This window comes from Lampris incognitus, chromosome 8 (genome assembly GCF_029633865.1).
Source record: "Lampris incognitus isolate fLamInc1 chromosome 8, fLamInc1.hap2, whole genome shotgun sequence".
NCBI lineage: Eukaryota > Metazoa > Chordata > Actinopteri > Lampriformes > Lampridae > Lampris > Lampris incognitus.
The window spans coordinates 49,549,178-49,573,120 of NC_079218.1; the positions used below are offsets into that span (position 1 = coordinate 49,549,178).

General features: G+C 50.7%; 2 protein-coding genes across 4 annotated transcripts in view; both read left to right on the forward strand.

Moving 5' to 3' along the window:
* The window catches only part of mtmr4 (myotubularin related protein 4), an 84,331-nt gene extending 75,799 nt beyond the window's left edge, over positions 1-8,532 (forward strand). For 2 of the 3 annotated variants that reach the window (XM_056284446.1, XM_056284443.1), the window contains 5 exons: positions 2,990-3,144; positions 3,355-4,852; positions 5,016-5,126; positions 5,238-5,326; positions 6,539-8,532. In XM_056284446.1, coding sequence (XP_056140421.1) covers positions 2,990-3,144; positions 3,355-4,852; positions 5,016-5,126; positions 5,238-5,326; positions 6,539-6,716 — 2,031 coding nt within the window. In that variant the 3' untranslated portion in view covers positions 6,717-8,532. The remainder of the gene's footprint in view (positions 1-2,989; positions 3,145-3,354; positions 4,853-5,015; positions 5,127-5,237; positions 5,327-6,538) is intronic. The other variant, XM_056284447.1, reaches the window with a different exon arrangement.
* Positions 8,533-11,819: 3,287 nt separating this feature from the next.
* On the forward strand, positions 11,820-22,814 carry ca4a (carbonic anhydrase IV a). Its single transcript, XM_056284962.1, has 8 exons — positions 11,820-11,954; positions 18,879-18,923; positions 19,038-19,202; positions 19,318-19,463; positions 20,640-20,732; positions 20,849-20,915; positions 21,004-21,167; positions 21,880-22,814. Exons 1-8 carry the CDS (start codon positions 11,894-11,896, stop codon positions 22,057-22,059), a joined length of 921 nt encoding a protein of 306 aa, XP_056140937.1. The 5' UTR covers positions 11,820-11,893; the 3' UTR covers positions 22,060-22,814.
* Positions 22,815-23,943: the final 1,129 nt, after the last annotated feature.

Genomic DNA, 23,943 nt, shown 5'->3' on the forward strand with positions numbered 1-23,943 from the left:
CACCACTTTTTTTCTAACTCTTTGTCATAGTCTTTAAGCTTTCTAGTGTTTCAGGTTGTCCACACTAACTCTCGGAAGAAGCTCATTACTATTACTGCTCCATATGGGGGGCCACAGAGCCAGTACACTGTATCTGTTGGAGTTCTGCCGGATTTGCTCAGTGGTCCAGTAATTTGCTCAGTGGAATGGCTGAGAGGGCCATTTACATATAAGAATGTATTGGGATCAGCTATGAGAGCCTCAGAGAAGGCGCTAATGTAGTGAGAACAACATACAGGGAGATAAGATTTAGTGGAAGAGAAAGGCAGAGATGCATTAAATATGGCAGCACTATGATCCGACAGAAGCATCAATTACATTGCAGGTCAGAAAACAAAACGACAACACCGGAGGATGTAGTCGTGCTGAAAAAAAGTTAGTCATCTGGACAGAGTTCAGCAAGTGGAGCAAGCTTACCAGTGCCCAGCCAGGTTTCCTTCACCAGTAAGAAATCCATTCCACGGGTGGTGAAAAAGTCATTGAGAATAAAAGTCTTATCAGATAAGGATCTCGCGTTGAACAAAGTCACTTCGACTGGGACAGCAGTATAATCCGACAAAGGCTCCCATGCCAGAGGGCGGATATTCTGGAGGACTACACCACCTCGCTTCACAGTTAGCCTGGTGGGGAGCCCACAGGGCAGCTGTCCGGTGTCCAGGATAATCGGTTGGAGAAAGGCTTATCTGGTCTCAAGGGAGCGCCGAGGAATGAAGCGACATGGTCAACTAGGTCCAACATGGTCGAGCTGAAAAGGGTGGGCTGGTGCCGAGCGAGAGCGGGCAAGATGGACGCCTGGACGTTTACTCCGTCTCCTAGCTTGTTCCATACATCTCGCAGGGCCGAGCACATATACCTTCCGGTAGTTGGGAAAATAGAGTGGTGAAAGCTTCTTTGTCGAGCGTATATTTCCATGACAGAGACTCGAATATTCAGTAATGTTTTACAGTCGTAGACGATAGTGACTCGCACATCATGCATTCACAGAGACACAAACAGAACTGGGACAAACAAGAGCGGTAACAGGCACTTTACCTTGGGGGGAAAAAAAGAAAAACATATAACTTGCAATAACCTGGTTGCATAAGTGTGCACACCCCTAAACTAATCCTTTGTTGAAGCACCTTTTGGTTTTTATTACAGCACCCAGTCTTTTTGGGTAATAGTCTCTATCAGCTTGGCACATCTTGACTTGGTAATATTTTCTCACTCTTCTTTGCAAAAACGTTCAAGAGCCGTCAGATTGCGAGGGCATCTCCTGTGCACAGCCCTGTGCATTTTAACAGGGGTGTGTAGTAGAGCCCTGCACGAGCCAAAAACTCCAGCCCTGGTCCGTGGTGTTCAAGCCCTAGCCCGGCCCCAGCCCAACAAAGTCTGCAATTTTTCAGCCCGAGACCTACACCTATATCACTTTTAGCTCTCTGACACACACTGTCGCTGATGCATGCTCTCTCTGATGTGCGTTCTCTCTGATATACGTAAACACACACACGGCATGGTCAACTGTCATTGGTAATGCACGTGTACATGCATATGCATAATATTTATAAAATAATCAATACAACAATATTTCATATAGTGGCCTATGTGTGCTCTGCATGTATCTACTACTACTACTACTACTACTATTTTCGGCTGCTCCCATTAGGGGGCGCCACAGCAGATCATCCGTTTCCATCTCTTCCTGTCCTCTGCATCTTCCACTGTCACACCAGCCACCTGCATGTCTTCCCTCATCACATCCATAAACCTCCTCTTGGGCCTTCCTCTTTTCCTCTCCCCTGGCAGCTCCATATTCAGCATCCTTCTCCCAATATACCCAGCATCTCTCCTCCACACATGTCCAAACCATCTCAGTCTTGCCTCTCTTGCTTTGTCTTCAAACCGTCCAACCTGAGCGGTCCCTCTAATATACTCGTTCCTATCCTGTCCTTCTTCGTCACTCCCAGTGAAAATCTTAGCATCTTCAACTCTGCCACCTCCAGCTCCGCCTCCTGTCTTTTCGTCAGTGCCACTGTCTCCAAACCATATAGCATAGCTGGTCTCACCACCATCTTGTAAACCTTCGCTGTAACTCTTGCTGGTACCCTTCTGTCACAAATCACTTCTGACACTCTTCACCCACTCCACCCTGTCTGCACTCTCTTCTTCCCCTCTCTTCTGCACTCCCCATTACTTTGGACAGTCAACCCCAAGTATTTAAACTCATATTTATGATCCTCATATTTGATTTGGCAAAAATTTTACACCGGATGCCCTTCCTGATGCTACCCTCTCCATTTATCTGGGCTTTCGACCGGCACTAAGAATGCACTGGCTTGTGCATCCTCAGTGGCTGGGTTCAGCATGCAACGTGCGCTGCATGTATATGGAAAGTTAAAAGAGCCCTGAGTCCGACCCGAGCCCAATCTACTAAAAAAAGGCTCGGGCCCAAATCAACTCAGCGTGTCGGGGACCTGACAGGCTTGCAGATCTCTAGTATGTAGACTTTGTATATCCACTGTGTACATATGTATGTATGTATGTATGTATGTATGTATGTATGTATGTATGTATGTATGTATGTATGTATGTATGTATGTGTGTGTGTGTATATATATATATATATATATAATATGCATACATATATAAACAAAAATAAAACACAATCGGTCAACATGACCACTATGGTCATTCTATTAGAGTAGATAAGCTATTCCAACCAAGGTGTAGTGTTTTTTGAAGGCAAATCGGTGGACCTTCTTCAGACGAGACAGGTGCAGTGAAAGGAAGAGAGTATGAAATAGCCATTGCAGCACCTCCGGGTCTCAGTTCCATCTCATCATCTAATATCTGAGAGCAAGCTCGTCTACATGTCCCTTTTCAACTAGTGACCATGATACTGTTATAACGGCATTTAATAATGTCATAATATTGACCTTAGGCGTCGTCCTTCTCGTTGTTTGTCTGCCAGGTGCTGCAGCCAGTGTGCCACACGCGAGCATTACAGCTGTGGACAGCTGTCTACCTGCCCACCTCCTCCCCCTGCACAGCTGTAGATGATGCCATGGAGCTCTACCTCTCCCCTAGCGCCACAGGAGACGAACTCACCTCTCGTTCCCTAGACAGGTATGTTTAACTGTTGCTGATCTTTTCACCTGCTGTCTAGACGGCCCTGTCAAGGGGTCAACAGAGGCGAAACTCATTAATTCACTCTGCTTGCCATGTTATTTTTGCCATCTGTGCTTCTGGAGTCTAGGTTGCCCTCTTCTGCCACAAATATTTGTGATCGTCATCACAGCAGCTGAGAAAAATGTCCTTGTGTATTTCTTTCTCCAGACTTCCTAAGACCCGCTCCATGGACAACCTGGTGTCAGCTTGTGAGAATGGTGTGCCCCTCACACGAACGTCAAGTGATCCCAACCTCAACAAGCACTGTTTGGAGGATCGCCCGACCCTGGAGCCCACACCCACCATGGGAGGAACTTATCTAGAAACCCACGGGAAAAACACGCCCAACACTGAATCGGACAGCAATGACTTTGAAGTGGAACCGAATATTGAAAATCCAATTGCACCCCCAGAGGAAGGTTCGGGTGCAGAGGAAGATACAAGAGAGGAGACCTGTCTCACCACACAGCCCTTGCCCTCCTTGCCCTTCACTGCTGTCCCACTCAATAAGAATGTCACACTCCCTCACCATTCCTTCTCTTCTGCTATCCTCCAACAAGCCTTGCCTCAGATTAGCAGCCCTCCACTCCCAGCACCAACCCCTCCTCAGGAGGCTGAGGACTCCTCTAGGACTGCTGAGGCCACTGCTTCACCCACCCATAAATCAGAAGCATGCTTACCTCTCCCCTGTAATGGCACCATACCTACAGCCATTACACCCATCAAGATCCTGAACGGCCACATGGGCGGCCAAGTGTACAGTCTCCCGGAATCTGCAGACTTGCTGGCTCTCAAACAGCTGAGCCCACTACTTCCCATGGAGGACTCCACTGAGACGCTCACCAGTGAGGGAGAACTCCCCCCAGTTTTGTCCTCTCGCGAGATGAAGGAGTTTAGCCAGAGTGAGTTCCAAAACAGGGAGCAGCTTGAGCCTGAGCCTGAGCCCGAGCACCAGCCCCAAGCTCAGAGGGAGAAAGACGAGGTGAGGACGAACACGGTGAAAGGAAGAGAGCGTGAAACAACAATGGCAGTACCTCCCATGGACTGTGCCCAGGTAGCAGTTCCATCTCGCCATCTTATATCCCAGACTAAGCTCACCGACTTGTCCTTGCTGGGTTCCCATTGGGAGAGTGTGCAAGGCCTGGTCCAGTCGGCTTGCACAAGTGCCAGCCACTCGGGCATCTGCCGGGCCCTGCAACCCAATGCCTACCAGAGCCGCCGGCTGGCCAACAAGCTGCTCCGCACCCAAGGTCTGGCAGTCACCAGTGCTGCCCAGTGCTGCCGCAGGGAAGCTGTACGTGGCCTCAGCAGCCCTGTGCAGTTTGGATGGCTGTCTGCTGTCAAGAGCTCTGGCTACACCACCGCTTGCTGGCCCGCAGTGGCTGCCCCCAACTGCCACTCCACAGCAGGCCATCAGCTATTGCCAGCCTCCCACTCCTCGCCCTCCTCAAACTCCCCACCCCCCCAAGCCCCAGCCTACCTTGACGATGATGGGCTGCCAGTGCCCATGGACGCCGTGCAGCAGCGTCTGCGGCAGATCGAGGCGGTCTACAAACAGGAGGTGGAGGTGCTGCGGCAGCAGGTGCGACAGCTTCAGATGAGACTGGAAAGTAAAGCATACGGCACTCCACCCTCGGAGCCCGAGGTCGACTATGAGGATGACATTGTGAGTAGCTCGTAGTTTGTTTGTGTCAGAGTGTTTCATCTCCAGTTTCACAATCTGAAGTGCGTGCATGCATGTGAATATTAACCTTCACTTAGCCTCAATAATTTGTTTTCTGTCCTCCCTCCTTGTCTGCATCCTGACCTCCCTCTGCCTCTTATTCCAGACGTGTCTGCGGGAGTCAGACAACAGCAATGAGGAGGATTCTCTGTCAACACACAGCGAGGACTGCCTATCCGAGGGCAGCTGGGATAGGGTGGAGAGCAAGGACACAGAGGTCATAGTTTTATCCTGATAAACACTCCTCTCTGCCTCTTTTACCTCCCTGATAAGGTTCCAGATACTACAGACTGTTCTGAAAGTCTATATTGTGTGTCTGTGTGTGTAGGTGACAAGATGGGTGCCCGACCACATGGCCTCACATTGTTTCAACTGTGACTGTGAGTTCTGGATGGCCAAGAGACGTCACCACTGCAGGTGGGGTCCTCACTATTGTTGCACGTAAACCTCTCGCCAACATAAAGATTAAAAAAGGCAGATGATTATCTCTCTGTACCAGGGAACAGTCTAGAACAACAATATGTAACATGATATCCAGTCTGTATGTGGACGTAAGCGACTTGTCTGCAGTAGTACACATAAGGGGGTTCCCAGATGACACGGCTGCTAGCTCATGTAAGGCATGGTGGTACGCACCCGAGCTTTGAATAGTTTGGAGTTTTTAGTTTACGTTTCTGGATTCAGCAAAAATGTTGTGTTTGTAACAGCCATGGACCTGTTCTTACATATACATATTTCTTACATATACATATTTCAACAGCACTTGTGGGCTTTTAGCTGCAGAATTTTCTACATTTAGGGTTTTTTTGAAACATTTTTCTATTTAGAAGTTCACATATGGTCATTCATGCCTGCCTGAAATGTATCCCGTAGTGCCTCTGTTCAGGTCTAAATCTTGAGCATCAGCGCTACTGTATGATCATGTTGTCAGTGACCTCGTGATGTTGTGAATATTCTCACAATGAGCTTTGGTTTATGCATCTTATGATAAGCACAGTCCCTCCAGTGTTGCCAAAACCACTAGAGTAAACCATCATCAGAATACAGCCCATTATAAACTGCATGTACAGGGACGTCCGGGTAGCGTAGTGGTCTATTCTGTTGCCTACCAACACGGGGATCGCCGGATCGAATCCCTGCGTTACCTCCGGCTTGGTCGAGCGTCCCGACAGACACATTTGGCCATGTCTGCGGGTGGGAAGCCGGATGTGGGTATGTGTCCTGGTCGCTACACAAACGCCTCCTCTGATTAGTCAGAGTCGGGGCACCTGTTCGGGGGGGAGGGGGAACTGGGGGGGAATAGCGTGATCCTCCCACGCGCTACATCCCCCTGGCGAAATGCCTCACTGTCAGGTGAAAAGAAATGGCTGGCGACTCCACATGCATCGGAGGAGGCATGTGGTAGTCTGCAGCCCTCCCCGGATCAACAGAGGGGGGTGGAGCAGCGACCAGGACAGCTCGGAAGAGTGGTAATTGGCCAAGTACAATTGGGGAGGGGGAAAAAGGGGGGGGGGTCCAAAAAATTTAAAAAAAATTTTTTTTTTTTTTATGTACAAATTAGCCTTCAATAGTTCTGTCCTCTCTGTGCTGTCGTCTCATTCTCTCTCTCTGTCTTGCATTCCCCCTCAGGAACTGTGGAAATGTGTTCTGCAAAGACTGCTGTCACCTCAAGCTCCCCATCCCAGACCAGCAGCTGTACGACCCGGTGTTGGTCTGCAATACCTGCTATGACCTGTTACAGGAGTCCCGCACCCGCCAGATCCGGAGCCAGCAGCTGAAGAAACCCATCGCCACAGCCTCCAGCTGAGAGAGCGGTTGTGTGGAAGGGTCTGTCCCTGACGCTGTTCTCTCCAACAAGTCCTGACGCTGAAGACCGAGGAGCGGAGCAACCCCTCACCAACCCCTGTCTGCTGCGGTTTTGGCAGCGGCTCCAGACGAGAAAGAGTTGCTGCACGTCTTTAGAGGCTTAAGTTTGACAGTGGAAATGCACTGAGAGACAAACTGACGTATGGGCGAGTAAAATGGCAACATCTGTGGAGAACTGAGCATCCGTGCGGTGGAAGAGGAGGCGAGCGGTGAGGAGCTTTCTTTAAAGAACAAACCCGTAATGGACAGAGCTATTACCTGTCTGGAGTGCTGCAGCGTCCTGCTGTCCAGAGGGGCCCGCCTTCCTCGGGGCGGCGCCCCGTCTCAGACACTCCTCACCCGGCGACCTCAGGGAGGGGGCTGCATCTCAAACCTGTCCACCCACCACAGAGGAATCACAAACACCTTTACTATCAAACACCTACACCTACCCCTTCCCAAAGACACTGTCTCACACTTCTGAGGACAATCTGTCACCTTCCAGCGTGTCGGCGACTCCAAAGCCTTTAACTGTTCTATTGGAGGCTTTTCAACTTCAAAAGAAAAGAATTGCTGCTGCAGTATTTAAAGTCTAATTTTGTATTCTTATTTTGTGCACTACAAGCTATTGTGTGTCCGAGGGAATTTGAGACCAAACTTGAGCAAAAGGGAGAAATCTGCTGTTTACTTTCCCAACTTTTTGTCTTTTACGTCGGAGCCTGAATGTATTATGGGATGGGTAACTGGAAAGGCCGAGTTTGTCTGTGTGCTTTCGATGGGTCATCTACGTGTTCATAGCTGCAACGTGTTTTCAAAATGATGTATATGCACAGCCATTGTGTGTTTTCTGTCTTTCGGTGCCCCCCCCACCCCCCGCCCCTGCCCCAAATATAGCCCCTGTTGCATCATGAGAATGGTTGGAGAAGTGACGTGGCCAGAGAGGTCGACACTGAAAGTTGTCCGTGGGCTGCGCATTTGCCGCGTTCGGATAGAGAAAAGACACAAAATAAAGAAATAAAAAGACCAGTAATGTCTTGCGAGTTAACGCTGCAAGTTTTCATAGGAGGGGGGGGGGTCACTTGAATGTACATAGGTTCGCCCTGCACGATAGGAACGCTTTAGGAGGAACGGATCACGGCTGCGTGGAAACTCGACTGACTTGATGTTTCTTCTGCGGTATTTTTCTTGAGAGTAATGCTCCCGGGGGGGAAGACTGAAGAAAGTGCTTTGATTATTATTATTTTTTCCCCCCATTCTTTCCTTTTTTTGGGGGGGGGGGGGGGTTTGGCCACAGTCCCCCACAAATTTCTCTATTGCGAAAAGATCTGTGTTTATGTCTAATGGTTGTTTCCTTGAGACAATGGTGCCATATATTGTTTTTGTTTTGTATTTTTTTAAAGCCTTTTTTAATGGACGGTAGCAGGTTTCTAATATGCCACCTCTTGCTATATTTAATGGTACAGATAGCTAGCTGCTTAATAACACGGAGAGAGACAACTAAAGTTGGACAGGGGCTGCTCTGTTTGATAACCAGGCTAATGATACGGACGGATGGATGGATGACCGGATAATTTCACTGAATTAGTTAACCCGTGTGGTTATCCATTGCCTAATATTTGGGGTCTTTCAAAGCTGTGTACCTTTAAAGAGGAGCCCAGAAGTGTAATCTTTATAATTATCTGATCTGTAGTGATGGCAAAATCCTGTCACTTAATACTTGTTGTAAAGAAATGCACTGTAAAAGTTAAATCCCATGGGTTGAAATAAAAAGATTCTATCATGCATTTGTGGCCCTCTTGTGTTTCTCTTTACTGGTACTGTTACCTGTATGGGGAAGATGGCGGCGCGAATTCACATTTGCCGAAGTTTTTCTCTTCGTTTGGTGGCTGGGAGAGCCGGCGCTGGATCGGCTGGGGGACCTTGGGTCTGCAGCGTCTTGTGGGCCCAGGGACCACGGCTTTGCCTGGAGCTGCGCCCGCGGAGGTAACGCTGAGGGCGGTGTGACAGGATGCGGAAGCGGGGCAGGCTAAGCTAACTGCTAGCCCATGCAGACCGGAAGTTCGGGAAACACCGAGGGCGGTCTGGCGGCGGCCTCGCCTGGCGTTGACTGCTGTTTTTGGTGTCGTGGCGTGGAGTGCGGGGAGGTGTGTCGAGGGTGTCTGGCTGGGAGAGCCGGCGCTGGATCGGCTGGGGGACCTTGGGTCTGCTGGGTCCGGTGGGCCCAGAGACCACGGCTTTGCCTGGAGCTGCGCCCGCGGAGGTAACGCTGAGGGCGGTGTGACAGGACGCGGAAGCGGGGCGGGCTAAGCTAACTACTAGCCCACGCAGACCGGAAGTTCCGACAGTCATCCTGGCTGGCGTTCCTTCTCCTGGACGGTGGAAGTTTTTCTTTTGTTTAGTTTGGCTGTGTGTGTTCTTGTGGTTCTTGTGGTTTTCATGTACGAGTGACAAAGTGTTCCTGATTCCTGTGTCGTCTTTTAAATTGATGACTGGACGGATGAAGCCTTGTTTGGGGACGTCCACAACTGGTGAACGTCACCATTGCTGAACTGACCTCAAAAGGATAAAACCTGTGCTGAGACTGCAAAGACTGGCATTATATTTAGTCATTTTCTTAATTCCTAAGGCTTTATGTGCCCCCCCCCCGCCATAAAGCACGTGGCACATACTGCGCTCTGAGTGACCGGCAGAGGTGACCTCAGTGAGAGTGATGCCCAGCACCACCTCAGCTGGTTTCACTGACACACCCACAGACAGCCAGGGGACTGGTGAGTGAAGTCAGGTGGTGTTGTCTGGAAAACCCGCATACGCGCGACTCTCCAGTGCGCATTAACGCAATTTCTTACGCCGTTTTATGCGTCACAAACACCGCCCTCTTGTGCGGCACTGTCCCGGACCCATCAATTAAAAAACAAAAACAAAGCACCGTTGCACTCCCCCCATTCGTCCACTTGGTGGCGATGTTTTACCACGAGAGACCTTGACTGGCGCTCAACAAGCAGCGGGCCCGCAGTGAGCAGCGTCACGGATACCGCTGATTCAGTTATGAGGCCGTTTGTGTTGCTCATAAGCCATGTTTATAACGCCTCTCTATGGCGCGGCACAAAACAGAACTAGAGGGGGACGAAAGGGGGCTTGCACGCTCAGCCGAAGCCCCCCTACTCTCAAAACGCGCTCGCCTCTCCAGAGGAGGGATGGAGCACGCGGAGGTTCACGACCCTCCCTTCATATTACCGGCGGCTGTAATTAAAGCCGCTCCCCCGCGCGGTGGTCAGAGGGCGCGAGCGATTGTATACGTGCGCAGAAAGTGGAAGCGCGCACGGTGCTGCATAACGTCAGTCCACCTGAACCCCCGGTTCAGGAGGAGGAGGCGTGTTCCCACAGCGCCACCCAGCGGCGTCATGTGAAGGAAGGCGGCGGTGAGATCAGGTGGAGCGCAGCCACCTGTTCGTAATAAAGCCCGGGGGGGGGGGCTGGGGAGGGGGGGCTGGAGGGGGGGGCATCGCGTCTTTCTCCAGCCCATCTTGGGGAGCTGCTGCTGTCACATGCACGTCACGCTCAGTCGGATCCCCCCCGGGACTCCTGTACGGGTCTTGGCTTGAATCACTGCTGACCGCCAGGAGGCCCTCCGGAGAGGGTTTCCCCGCCCGCGTCGCCGTGGAGGCTGTTTGACTGCGTCGCTCTTGAGGGAGAAATGCAGCGCGGGCGACTTGAAGCCAGCATGCGTGAAGGCGTTTACAGCCTCTCGCGGCCATGTGGTTATTATGGACCCGTGCAGCCAGGATCACAATACCACTTACCACCCGGTGCTGCACACACGCACACGCAACACGCACGCACACGCACACACAACACGCACACATATGCACGCACACACGCACAAACACGCACACGCAACACGCACACACATGCACACACACAAGCACACAGACACACACGAACACACAACACGCACACACACAGACACACACACGCACGCACGCACAACACACACAGAGACACGCACGCACACACAACACACACAGACACGCACGTACACACAACACATACAGCGCGCACAACGCACACGCAACACGCGCACACATGCACACACAGAGACACACACGAACACACAACACGCACACGCATGCACACAGACACACACGAACACAACACGCACACACACAGACACACACGCACGCCACACTCACGCACGCACGCACAACACACACACGCACACAACACATACCAGCACACAGACGCAAACACGCACGCCACACGCACGCACAACACACACAGACACGCACGTACACGCAACACAGACAGCGCGCGCGCACATACAACGCACACGCAACACTCACACATATGCACACAGACACACACAACACGCACAGACACACACGCACGCCACGCACGCACAACACACAGACACACGCACGCACGCACAACACACACACAAGAGACATGAATGCACGTACACACAACACGCACACAGACACACACGCACGCACGCCACACACACAGACGCACGCACGCACGCACAACACACACAAGAGACATGAATGCACGTACACACACACGCACGCCACACACACGCGCGTACACGCACACACACAGACACGCGCGCAACACGCACACAACACGCGCAGGCGGGCTGTAGCTGGGGATGGGGTATCAAAGACATACGGGGCAAAGTCAGCGGAGTCAGATGTAACGTACCAACAATGCTGTGTGTGTGTGTGTGTGGGGGGGGGGGGGCAGAACATGCCTCCCATTACGGGACTTAATCCTGCAGTAAAACGTGAGTAACCGTGACCCCGGCAAGACCAACAGCGCGTGTGTGGAGGTGATATAACTTCCCTCTATCGCCTCTCGTGACATGGGAGTGTGAACCTGCAAATGTGACAATAATTGCGCGCCGCGCGGACGGGGCGATTAAGTGGCTGACCACATTAAGGCCACCCGGAGGGCTGATTGGAGATGTTATCGGGGAAGATGTGTAACAGCGGGCTGCCCGAGGGGGAGGGGCCACCCTTTCTTTCCTGTGGAGTATGCTGATAGATAAGTATAAGACCCCTGAAAGAATGCCATCACACCGGCTAAATAAAACACCCAAGTCATTGTGTTGTCCTCCTCCGGCCGAGCCAGGGACGCTCCGAGATGCAGCGCCTCCTCCTCCTCATTCTGACCTCCCTCCTCGCGGTGTGCACGGGATCCGGGGGTAAGTCTCCTCGCCGCCTCTTCTGCACTTTTGCTGTTTGTGACTCGGTGATTTCCCCAGAAAGGCGCGCGTGTCCGAGTGATGCGTCTGCTCGCGCGCCTTGTGAAAGGGTCGCGTGTCGAGTCCCTCCGTGGTCGTGGAGGAGGACCCCCCTCTCTTAACAGCATCCCAGCTCGCATCGTTTTGGCTCGCTCTGCTGAATCACGGCGCGTGAGCGGGACTCGCACTCGCGTTTAAAATGACCCGGTGGTTTTTACACGGTGACTCCTTTAACAGCCTATCACAGCGAGCCGCTCAGCCCAGCCGCGGCTGCCCTGTGGGGCGCAGCACAAGTTGAAGGGGAATAACGGCAGCAGGTGGAAGCGTCTTTCTTCTTCTTCTTCTTTCTTCTTCCTTCTTTTCTTTCTTCTTCTCTTCTCTTTACCGGCCGTCCCTCGCTCGCCGCGGTGAATGGAGGCTGTTTCGCGTTACCGGGGCGTCTTACGGTACAGTCCGAAGACAAACGGAAGACGGGAAACAGATGAATGAAACGGTTCGTGACCCCCCCCCTCCGCGCGCACGCACACGCGCGCACACACACGCACACACAAGTGACCGAAATGGAGATGCTACGCTCCTCCACACGCACGCGCAGCCCAGGCATCACACACCTGTCGTGTCCGTCACAGCGCCTCCTGTCTGCTGTCAGGTCACCTGTCTGACTGACGGCACGTCCCCTCGCGCCGTCACCACGAGCCTCTGCCCAAAAACCGCCGTTAATACCCGTTATAACGGAGACACGGCGGCAACCGGAGGCACGAGCGAAGTGAGGGAGAGAAAGGGAGATGATGGAGCTGATAGCGGGAGAGGGAGAGGGACAGATAGCGGGAGAGAGACAGGGGGAGAGATAGAGGGAGAGAGACAGAGGGAGAGACAGAGGAGAGAGACAGGGGGACAGATAGCGGGAGAGACAGAGGGAGAGAGACAGAGGGAGAGATAGCGGGAGAGACAGGGGGACAGATAGCGGGAGAGACAGAGGGAGAGACAGGGGGAGAGATAGCGGGAGAGACAGAGGGAGAGATAGCGGGAGAGACAGGGGGACAGATAGCGGGAGAGATAGCGGGAGAGACAGAGGGAGAGATAGCGGGAGAGACAGGGGGACAGATAGCGGGAGAGACAGGGGGAGAGAGACAGAGGAGAGATAGCGGGAGAGAGACAGAGGGACAGATAGCGAGAGAGACAGAGGAGAGATAGCGGGAGAGAGACAGAGGAGAGATAGCGGGAGAGAGACAGAGGGACAGATAGCGGGAGAGAGATAGGGGGAGAGATGCCGTGTTCAGTTCGTCCGTTCAGTCCTGACGTCACAGCGGTTCCGGCGCGCTACTGCACCTGCTCCCGCGAGCCCGCGTCTCCGCTCCGCAGCCAATTGGACTGCCGCGCGCGCGTGCCGTGACTGCGTCTTTCTTTTATTAATGTCTCATTTTAACGTTATTTCTTTTATTCGTGTCTCATTTTAACGTTATTTCTCTTTTATTCGTGTCTCATTTTAACGTTATTTCTCTCTTATTCGTGTCCTTCCTTACCGTTGTTTCTCTTCGTGTCTTTTCTCCCGCTGTTCGTGTCTTATTAAACTGTGCTGTCGGCAGACTTGCTGCACATACAGCACAGGACACGTGCGGGCTGGGCGGAGTTAGTGCGCAGGTGGAGTTCAGATTCTACACCTGCTGAGGCGATATTTATTAATTACCAAGAGCCGCGTGCAATAACTCCGTCCTCTGGATACATTTCTGTCTTTTATTTCTCTAATTGTGAGGCAAACTGAAAGTCGGAGGAACGATGTTGAACAACACAAATTGAATAGTTGTGGACGGCGAATGACGAGCAGATGATGATGAGGAGGATGATGATGATGAGGATGAGGATGATGATGTTCCTCTGCACTGCCGACGCTCTTTACAGACTCGACATAACCGGTTTGATAGAACGAGTTGTTATAATGCAACGCAAAATCCCAATTAGCTTGCTGTGTGGTGCAGAGAAGAAGAGAGGAAGCGGTGTGATACGGGCTTTTATTCGTCAGGCACGCTCCGCTCGCAGCGTGTCGGTGCTGGCTCAGACTGAAGCCGTCCTGCACACCGAACCCGTCCTGCAGACCGAACTCGCCCTGCAGACCGAACCCGTCTTGCAGACCGAACTCGCCCTGCAGACTGAAGCCGTCTTGCAGACTGAACCCGTCTTGCAGACCGAACCCGTGCTGCAGACCGAACCCGTCTTGCAGACCGAACTCGCCCTGCAGACCGAACTCGCCCTGCAGGCTGAACCCGTCCTGCAGACCGAACCCGTCCTGCAGACCGAACTCGCCCTGCAGGCTGAACCCGTCTTGCAGCCCGAACCCGTGCTGCAGACCGAACCCGTCTTGCAGACCGAACCCGTCCTGCAGACCGAACCCGTCTTGCAGACCTAACCCGTGCTGCAGCCCGAACCCGTGCTGCAGCCCAAACCCGTCCTGCAGAGCCGCTGCAGGGTGTGCAGGCAGGACGGCAGCTTTGGGTGGTGGTGTGAGTGACATGGGTCCTGATGAGGGACGGGGTCGTCATACTGTTATAAGACAGTATTCCGTCCGGATCTCTCGACTTCACTCAACGCGTCAGAGGCGCTTCACGTGTGTTTTGTGTCCTCTCGCGACGCGTTTTGAGACTCGGGCTTGGCAAGACGCGCGTGGTTCATATTCGGAGGCGCGGCCGCGAGGCTGCGGGCTCCCGCGACACCATGACACCAGACAGCCCTCTCTCCTGCTCTCTGCCGGGACCTCCGCCGCCTTTCACACGGGCGGCATGCGGAGCGACTCCGGGTTATTTATTTCTCTCCCCTTCGTCCCTCTTTTGTTTCTTCCAGACTGCTTCCTACTCTGGGACCGCCGCGGCGCTGAGCGCGCTCCCGCGATACCAGCCCGCTCCCGCGATACCAGCGCGCTCAGCGCCACCGAAAACCATCGTTCCCCGTCATTCACCACCCCCCCCCGCCCGCGTGCGCTACAGATCGAAGCGCCGCGCACGGACCCACATCCGATTGGACGAGGAGACGGAGGGCAGAGAAAGCTCGCGCTACCCCGACTGATCAATAATCGATCGACGTTACGTTACTTGGCATTAATGTGCGCTTCCGGCGAGCGGATCACGAGAGCACCGCGAGACACGTCGCCGTTTACACCTGTCTGTCACGCGTCCCCAGACGCGGCCTGCTGACCACCTGTGAGCAGATTGCGTTACTCCGAAGAAGAAGAAGAAGAAACAGAAGAAGAAACAGAAGAAGAAGAAACAGAAGCAGAAGAAGAGGATTTCCTATTACGTCATTGTGGGGGGACGTTTACGCTACAAAAGACGTGTGGTCAAATGCGTCCCAGACCACCTCGGCAAGTGGTCTGAGTAACCGGTTCACGACACGTTCTGGTGGTGGTTTACAGTCGTGTTTAGCGCCTCCACCTGTGATCCGATCACCAAAACACCAAAAAACCAGAACCGCGTTGTAAAACCAAGTGTAAAGGGGGGGGGGGACGAGCCGCTCGGGGGGGAGAGCGCCGGCTGGGAGCACGTGGCGGGCGGGCGGGTGGCGGTGTATTACAGCAGAGCCGCTATAACGCGTCCCCCGGGTCTCTCCATCACCCCGCTCACAACTGACACAACACCGGCGTGTCTTAGCAGCGGTTATAGGAGCGCCTCCACTGAGAGAAGCTCGCAGTTCGATAGACGAGATAAATTAACGACGAATTAGACCTTGTTTGTTTGTGTGTTTGTTTGTTTGAGGCGGCAGTGTTTTAGTCCTCTTCGTCCTTGATTCTGTCAAACACGCGCGAAACACATCGAGTAGTCCCCGCTGGTGCGGATCTACATCCGGGTTTATCGGGGAATGGGTCATGGAACCGAGCAGAACCGACCAGAACTGCTTGGTTCTTCCAGAGGGCGTTTCATATGCAGCAGCCCACCAGAGGCACACATCCTCAGCTCCCGACCTGCAGGGCACGTCAGCCTCCGCTGATCCGCTGATCAGCCTCCCCGCCGATCATCGATCAGCCTCCCCGCCGATCAGCCTCTCCGCTGATCCGGTGCCTTTAACACGAGCTGAGCCGGGTTAATGGCGGTGCGTGCTGGTGGAGGGCTGAATCAGACGCATCACTGGGAACCCGAGTCAGTTGTTATGACATGACTGCTGATATGACTCGGACCCACATCCTTGTTCATTTGTCCCTTTTTCAGCACATTGTCAACATCCTCCACGTCCTATACAATACATATAACACAGAATATTGCACGTAGTAGTAGTAGTAGATATAATATAGAATACATATAACACAGAATATACAATACAGAATATATATCAGAATCAGAATACTTTATTCATCCCCGGGGGAAAAGTGGGTAATATATATAATTGGGTGTATGTATGTATGTATGTATGTATGTATGTATGTATGTATGTATGTATGTATGTATGTATGTATGTATATATATATATATGTGTGTGTGTGTACATATATATGTATATATGTATGTGTGTATATATATATTATTTTTTCATGCTATCGAATATATAATACAGAATATAGAATATAAATACAGAATATAGAATTCACATAATGTAGAATACATATAATACAGAACATATAATATAGAATGTAGTAGTAGTATATATAATATAGAATACATAAAATACACAATATATAATATAGAACATATATAATATAGAATACATATAATATAGAATATATTACACATAGAATATAAAATACATATAATACATAATATAGAATAGAAAATATATAACAGATATATTTCACATATAATATATAATATATAATATATAGAATATATACTATAGAATACATATGATTTAGAATATATAGAATATCGAATACATATCTACATCTCTGCTGTCATGAGTCATCAAACCCAGTCGAGGCGTGCTGGTATAACAGGGCAGAGTTAAAATAAAGGTGGTGGTGGTGGTGATGATGATGGTGATGATGATGAAGAAGCAATGCAGCCCCCCTGCTGGGTTTATTTCCAGTAGCCATTATCGCGTCAGAACAGGAGGAAACAGCCCACCAGAGGGGCAAAGAGACCTGGCATGTACCCACAATGCACCGGGCTTCCTTCGCAAACCCCGGGACAAGCCCTTCACGTCCTCACACAATTCCGGCAGCAGAGCGGGAGACCCTCCCTCCGTTTCTTCAATGGCATGCGTGTTTTTCATACATATTTGATTCGTGAGATAGCCGCAGATATTTGTCCCGAAGTATAGGATGGAAACATGCGAAGCCATTGTGAAATATTAATAAACCCTCAAACAAAAGCACGTGCGGATCCGGGCCTGCTGATGTGAAAGCTCGAGTCTGTGTTTATTCTGATAGCACGGAAAGATAAAGCGCGAGCCGCGGCTTGTTTTGCTTCGTGCCCCCCTGGACAATAGGAAGACAATTCCTGTGTATTTGGGGGTATTTGTATGGTGGGAATAACAATTGACTTTCTAACCAATACACGGAACAATTCATTGTTTGAAAGAAGACGAAGGAAAAAAAATAAACAAACCAACGCGACGGGGCCACATTTTATAAATACAAATAAAATATCGTTGGCCTTCAGCCAGTAGACCATCTAAACTGTGTCCCTCCGCCTCCGAAAATAGTCCCACTCCTGTTGCTGAAAGTGTTAACGAGACACTTAAACTGGTAAGCGTCGTCGTGCGTGTGTGTGCGTGCGTGTGCGTGCGTGCAGTTCAGTATGATGATTTAATGGTGATGTCTGAAACAACCCATAAGCAGTCACCAGAGATAAGCTGTGACATAGTAATATGGATGTGTGTTGCTTTAAAAAAATTTTTTAATATTTTTATTACGCATCCCTTCTGTTGTCTTCCGGGTCAAAATGACCCACAACAGCGTTTAACAGCAGAGAAAAGACTCTACATGACCTTTTTTCAACCTGAAATTTGGTGACTTTTCCTACAGTGACCCCAACACATTTCCATGAGAGCTGTGCACCACTAGGGTACTGAGATCATCTTAGGGTCATGTGTGAACCTAAGACATGTCTGAGTCATGTGTGACCCTAAGACATGTCGGGGTCATGTTTGACCCTAAGACATGTCGGGGCCATGTTTGACCCTAAGACATGTCTGAGTCATGTGTGACCCTAAGACATGTCGGGGCCATGTTTGACCCTAAGACATGTCGGGGTCATGTGTGACCCTAAGACATGTCGGGGTCACGTGTGACCCTAAGACATGTTAGGGTCACGTGTGACCCTAAGACATGTTGGGGTCATGTGTGACCCTAAGACATGTCGGGGTCATGTTTGACCCTAAGACATGTTGGGGTCATGTTTGACCCTGTTTGACCCTAAGACATGTCTGAGTCATGTGTGACCCTAAAACATGTCAGGGTCATGTTTGACCCTAAGACATGTCTGAGTCATGTGTGACCCTAAAACATGTCAGGGTCATGTTTGACCCTAAGACATGTCGGGGTCATGTTTGACCCTGTTTGACCCTAAGACATGTCTGAGTCATGTGTGACCCTAAGACATGTCTGGGTCATGTGTGACCCTATAAGAACGAGTGGTGTCCACTGATTAAATGCAGTCTTTCTGCACCGTGAAGAGGGGAAAACCCAGATAGTCACACACTTTGTGATGAAGGACAGGTTGTGTCTTCGTGCAAAACAGATTGGGGGTTTCAAATTAAATGAAGTTGCTTTAATTTAGAGGTTTAATGAAGGCGGGTCGTAAAAGGACCCTTAAGACGCGGGCAGTATGCAGAATGTGTGGACAACACCAGGGATATATTTAGTTGTTTGTTCTGAGCTGCTGCATTTGGTGTCCCGCAGCCGGCCACGAGGGCTGCTGTACGGTTACACGTCGTACCAACGTTGGTGTTGTTCCTCTGTTTCAGATTGGTGCTACCAGCCCCATTACACCTGTGAGCCTCAATGTAACGGTAAGTTTGTCACACCAGTGGCAAATGTGGCGATGTCGATCATGAAATAAGAAAAAGAGCGAGCTAGGCTAGATCTTAGTATGGTCATACATCTTGACTTCCTGTGGTCCTCAGCACCAGAGAAGTGGGACCATGCCAACAGAGGATGTTCTGGAAAAGCCCAGTCCCCAATAAACATCGTTACCAGGAAGACTCTTAAAGATGACCGTCTGACTGCTTTTCACTTCAGCAACTACCAGCACTTCTTCACTGGCAGCATCATCAACAACGGCCACTCGGGTACTCTCACACTTCCACGTCATCATGTGACCAACTCCATTTGCAAGCAGACATTTAATCCTGCATATGCGACTGTGTTTCTGACACTGCTGGACCATCACTTTATCCGTTCCAGCTCAGGTTGGGGTCACCCACCTGGCCACCATCGCAGGTGGAGACTTGGGGGTGGACTACAAGGTGGTGCAGTTCCACTTTCACTGGGGCAACAGTGGAGGTCCAGGCTCGGAGCATACCATCGATGGAGAACGGTACCCCATGGAGGTAGGCCAAAGTGTTGGGGGCCATACAGCCCTGTGTCTCGCCACCATGTCACCATGACCGTGGCTTCAAACCAAGATGATCATTAACAGCCTCTAACTGACAAGGCTGATTAGACAGATAGCCTGCCACTCACCCAGACGTAAAGATTTATCCTTCAGGGCAGGGGTGTCAAACTCCAGGCCTCGAGGGCCGCAGTATCTGCAGATATTTGTTGCAACCGTGCACTACACCACCTGATTAAACGAGTTCCTTTCCCTCCTTGATCCAGGAGGTGAGCTAATTAGTTAAATCAGGTGGTGTAGTGCACGGTTGCAACAAATATCTGCAGATACTGCGGCCCTCGAGGCCTGGAGTTTGACACCCCTGCTTTAGGGTGTCCGGGTAGCGTGACGGTCTATACCTACCAACACAGGGATCGCCGGTTCCAATCCCCGTGTTACTTCCGGCTTGGTCGGGCGTCCCTATAGACACAATTGGCCGTGTCTGTGAGTGGGAAGCCAGATGTGGGTATGTATGTGTCATGGTCGCTGCACTAGCGGCTCCTCTGGTTGGGAGGGGGAACTAGGGGGAATAGTGTGACCCCCCCCACCCAACCCCACGCGCTAAGTCCCCCTGGGGAAACTCCTCACTGTCAGGTGAAAAGAAGCGGCTGGCGACTCCACATGTATGGGAGGAGGCACGTGGAAGTCTGCAGCCCTCCCCGGATCAGCAGAGGGGGTGGAGCAGCGACTGGCAAGGCTCGGAAGAGTGGGGTAATTGGCCAAGTACAGCTGGGGAGAAAAAGGGGGGAAACCCCCCCCCAAAAAAGAGAGATTTATCCTTTTACTAAAATCTATCATTAATCATCCTATAGACCACTTGCTAAGCCCCCATGTCTGAAACTATTTTCTCTTTCATTTCCTTTTGGGATAATTCAGAAAAACAGAAAGAGCGTGTAAGTCGTCAGCGCACGTGGCTGCAGAATATTCATGCTACCTCTCTACGCCCGTACTGTTGCAGCTCGAAACGTCTCGTGGAGTGAAATGTTGATGAAGCTCCGTCATTTTCTCTGAGCCCGACTGGGTTCCAGCGCTGCTGCCAAAAAGACGCTCCTAACTTATGGATGGAGAGACAGGCTGCGTGGCGATGGGGGCTGACGGTAATGCTAATAACGCTTTGCACTGATTCTCTCCCCAGCTTCACATCGTTCACATGAAGCAAAAGTACACCGACATAAAAACTGCACTGTCCGATCCAACCGGGATTGCAGTCCTCGGGTTTTTGTATGAGGTAAATATCAAGTAGTTCTGCATGCCAAACAGTATTGACCATGCTAATGCTAATGCTAATAAGATGCACATGATAACTTGCAAGGCACACTCAGTCATGCCACTTCTCCATTTCAGGAGTCGAGCAGCGCTAACAGGAAGTATGAGCCGATCATAAGCGCCCTAAAAAGCATCAAAGCTAAAAGTAGGTATCCACGTGCTCAGTGTGAAGGCAATGATGAAGGTAGCTGAGGAGCAGCAGCTGAACGAGTCCCCCTGTGTCTTCTCTTTAGATGGGAACACCACTCTGCGTTCAATCTCGCTGGGGGACTTGATCCCACCTCAGCATAACCTGACCAACTACTACCGCTACAAGGGCTCGCTGACCACCCCTCCGTGCTCTGAGGCCGTGGTCTGGACGGTGTTTGAGAACCCCATCCCGCTGAGCAAGGAGCAGGTAAGGGTCACAGCACGGCTGAATGTGACTGCAGTGCCACCACGTTTCCGTTTCCAAGACAAAACATTGCCATGTCCCCCCATCCCCACCACCTTATACTATCTGCACTGCCTCCAATATCAGGAGGGGGTTAGAGTCTCAACCGCCAAAAGTGCATTTCCTGATGGGGAAACAGAGTATGCAAATGATGTAAAATTTTATCTGTATGTAAACTATGACTACTACTTTCGGCTGCTCCCGTTAGGGGTCGCCACAGCAGATCATCCGTTTCCATCTCTTCCTGTCCTCTACATCTTCCTCTGTCACACCAGCCACCTGCATGTCCTCCCTCACCACATCCATAAACCTCCTCTTTGGCCTTCCTCTTCTCCTCTTCCCTGGCAGCTCCATATTCAGCATCCTTCTCCCAATATACCCAGCATCTCTCCTCCACACATGTCCAAACCATCTCAAGCTTGCCTCTCTTGCTTTGTCTCCAAACCGTCCAACCTGAGCTGTCCCTCTAATATACGATTAGAGAAAAACATTGGCTAGGTCCACGAAGCGAGTCTCTAACTCATCGTGGAAATTCCTGCTACAGGTTAAACTGTGGAACGGCATCAAACATTATCGAAATACCTTTGTATTTGAAAGCAGGTATTCATGCTCATCGTCCAAAATAGCTAAGGCCTTTTGTATTGATTTAAATCCTCTGTCCCTGTCATTCCTCCAGCTGAAGGCGTTCTCCGAGCTCCAGTTTCATGATGGTAAAGCGATGGTGGACAACTTCCGGCCAGTGCAGCCGCTGAACGCTCGCAGGGTGTACCGGTCCGGGGGCACTGCGGTCCTGGCCAGCGTCGCCATCCTCCTGGCCTCTGTGACCACAGCCTTGGGACTGTCCCACCCAAACTAGAGGAACACATCCTCCGGCTGACGTGCACACCCATGAATGCAATAAGTTCTCTGGAACACTTTATCTGAAACCACTCTGTAGCACATTCATAGCATGGTCTGGTGACGTAGCACATTCATAGCATGGTCTGGTGACGTAGCAGTGCAGACGTGAACGGCCCTGTGCTTGCTCTTATGAACACACATGACCAAGGTGTTTGGTGAACACCTTACGAAAGATGCCCTAAGGGTTGCGTCAGTATGGGTGCATGTGTCATGAAGCTTTTGTGTAGCGCTCCTTCCAGCATCATGAATGTGCTATAAACCTGGTTTCACACAAAGTCTTACCAAGCACATGTTTTTAACTAAACAATATAGCTACTGACTCAACAACTACCCCAACAGCCATGCCCTAACCTTTGACAGCATGAGCATAAACACCAGCATACCATTATAATAGCGCAGCAGGAACTGAGGAACCTCATCCTCCTTGTCCAAACCTGGCTTCAGATGATGACCGTCTCATCAGGGTGAACCATGGCGTTGTGTTTGTTTTGGTTTCTGAGGGCGCACAGCGGGCTGGCATGTGCTGTGTGTGTCTTAACGGGACACGAGAATGGCAAGTTGCTATTAATAGTAGACCTGAGTCATAAATGAGCTCCACTTTCACACCAACGGTCAAAGGAGTCAGTAGCTTGGCCTCGTCTCTGTCGAGTTCGGGAACACACAGTGCCACTGTCAGGGGACCATACACGGCCTGTCAGGTCAACATTTAGCCAGGGGAAAGGGGCTGGGGTGGGGGTGGGGGGGGGACTGGCGGGGTATGTCTGCTTTGTCTATGCAGCTGTTTGCCAGTGTAAGGCTGAGGCACTTCCATGATGAACGCCACAAGTTGTTCTGAGATTTGAGCTGCCGTAAGAATACAACAGCTCCTCCGAAGACACCAGTGACAGGATGGACACACGTGTGGCATTTTTCTTGCGACAGGAACAGAACTAATATCATGATGTCATCAGCATATTGTGTTTACTGTACCTCGATGTTCCCTTACTTGATAAGCTACATGTTCATAGCTACTACACTGATCCTGTACAAACTACTACACTGATCCTGTACAAACTACTAGACTGATCCTGTACAAACTACTAGACTGATCCTGTACAAACTACTAGACTGATCCTGTACAAACAAAACAATGCTCACCACATACTGACACATACATACTGACATACATACATACTGACATACACTGACACATACATACTGACATACACACTGACATACACACACCTGACTTTACTGCACGGCCCTCTTCCCTGTGCAGGCCGCTGCAGCTCCTGAGCTCATCTGGCTGATATGGGGCTCATGCTCATGGCTCGTGTTACACTGAATGTTATGTACTGTGAATTGCGCCCGCTGGAGTCTCGTTCACTTACCCAGAGAGCTCTCCCCGTGTCTGAACATGACGTCTGTGCCATTCTCCTGGCGCAAAGTCCAGATTTATTGTGATGGCTGAGCAATGCATCAACCTCTCTTTGTATGCTGTCATTTGTACACATATATTTATTTACTGAATGTGTATATTGATATGAGAACGCACAGTCATTTTTATTTATGCATTTAAAGTTTATATCGAGTCAAATAAGAACTATGGACAGCAGTTTTGCTCATAATGTCAAAAGTATGAAGTTGGTACATTTACTTTGTTGTTATGCTTTCAAGTGTTATGAATAATATGGAGAATGTATTCCAACTGAACAATAAACTACTGACATGCCTTTTTAATCACAGCGTCTCTCGTTTCACCCCCACAGACACCTGACACGCCCCTCCGCACAGTGCAGCGTCTTTAAAATCGTGGCCTAAACAAATTACGGCCCCCGCGGCGGTGCGTTTGACATCGCTG

What these genes read in the sequence shown, in the direction of transcription:
- ca4a (XM_056284962.1), top strand. Translation starts at nt 11,894, where the DNA reads ATGCAGCGCCTCCTCCTCCTCATTCTGACCTCCCTCCTCGCGGTGTGC. An exon ending in CTGTGAGCCTCAATGTAACG is followed by an intron (nt 18,924 to 19,037) that starts GTAAGTTTGTCA and finishes TGTGGTCCTCAG; the next exon opens with CACCAGAGAAGTGGGACCAT. An exon ending in GAGAACGGTACCCCATGGAG is followed by an intron (nt 19,464 to 20,639) that starts GTAGGCCAAAGT and finishes TTCTCTCCCCAG; the next exon opens with CTTCACATCGTTCACATGAA.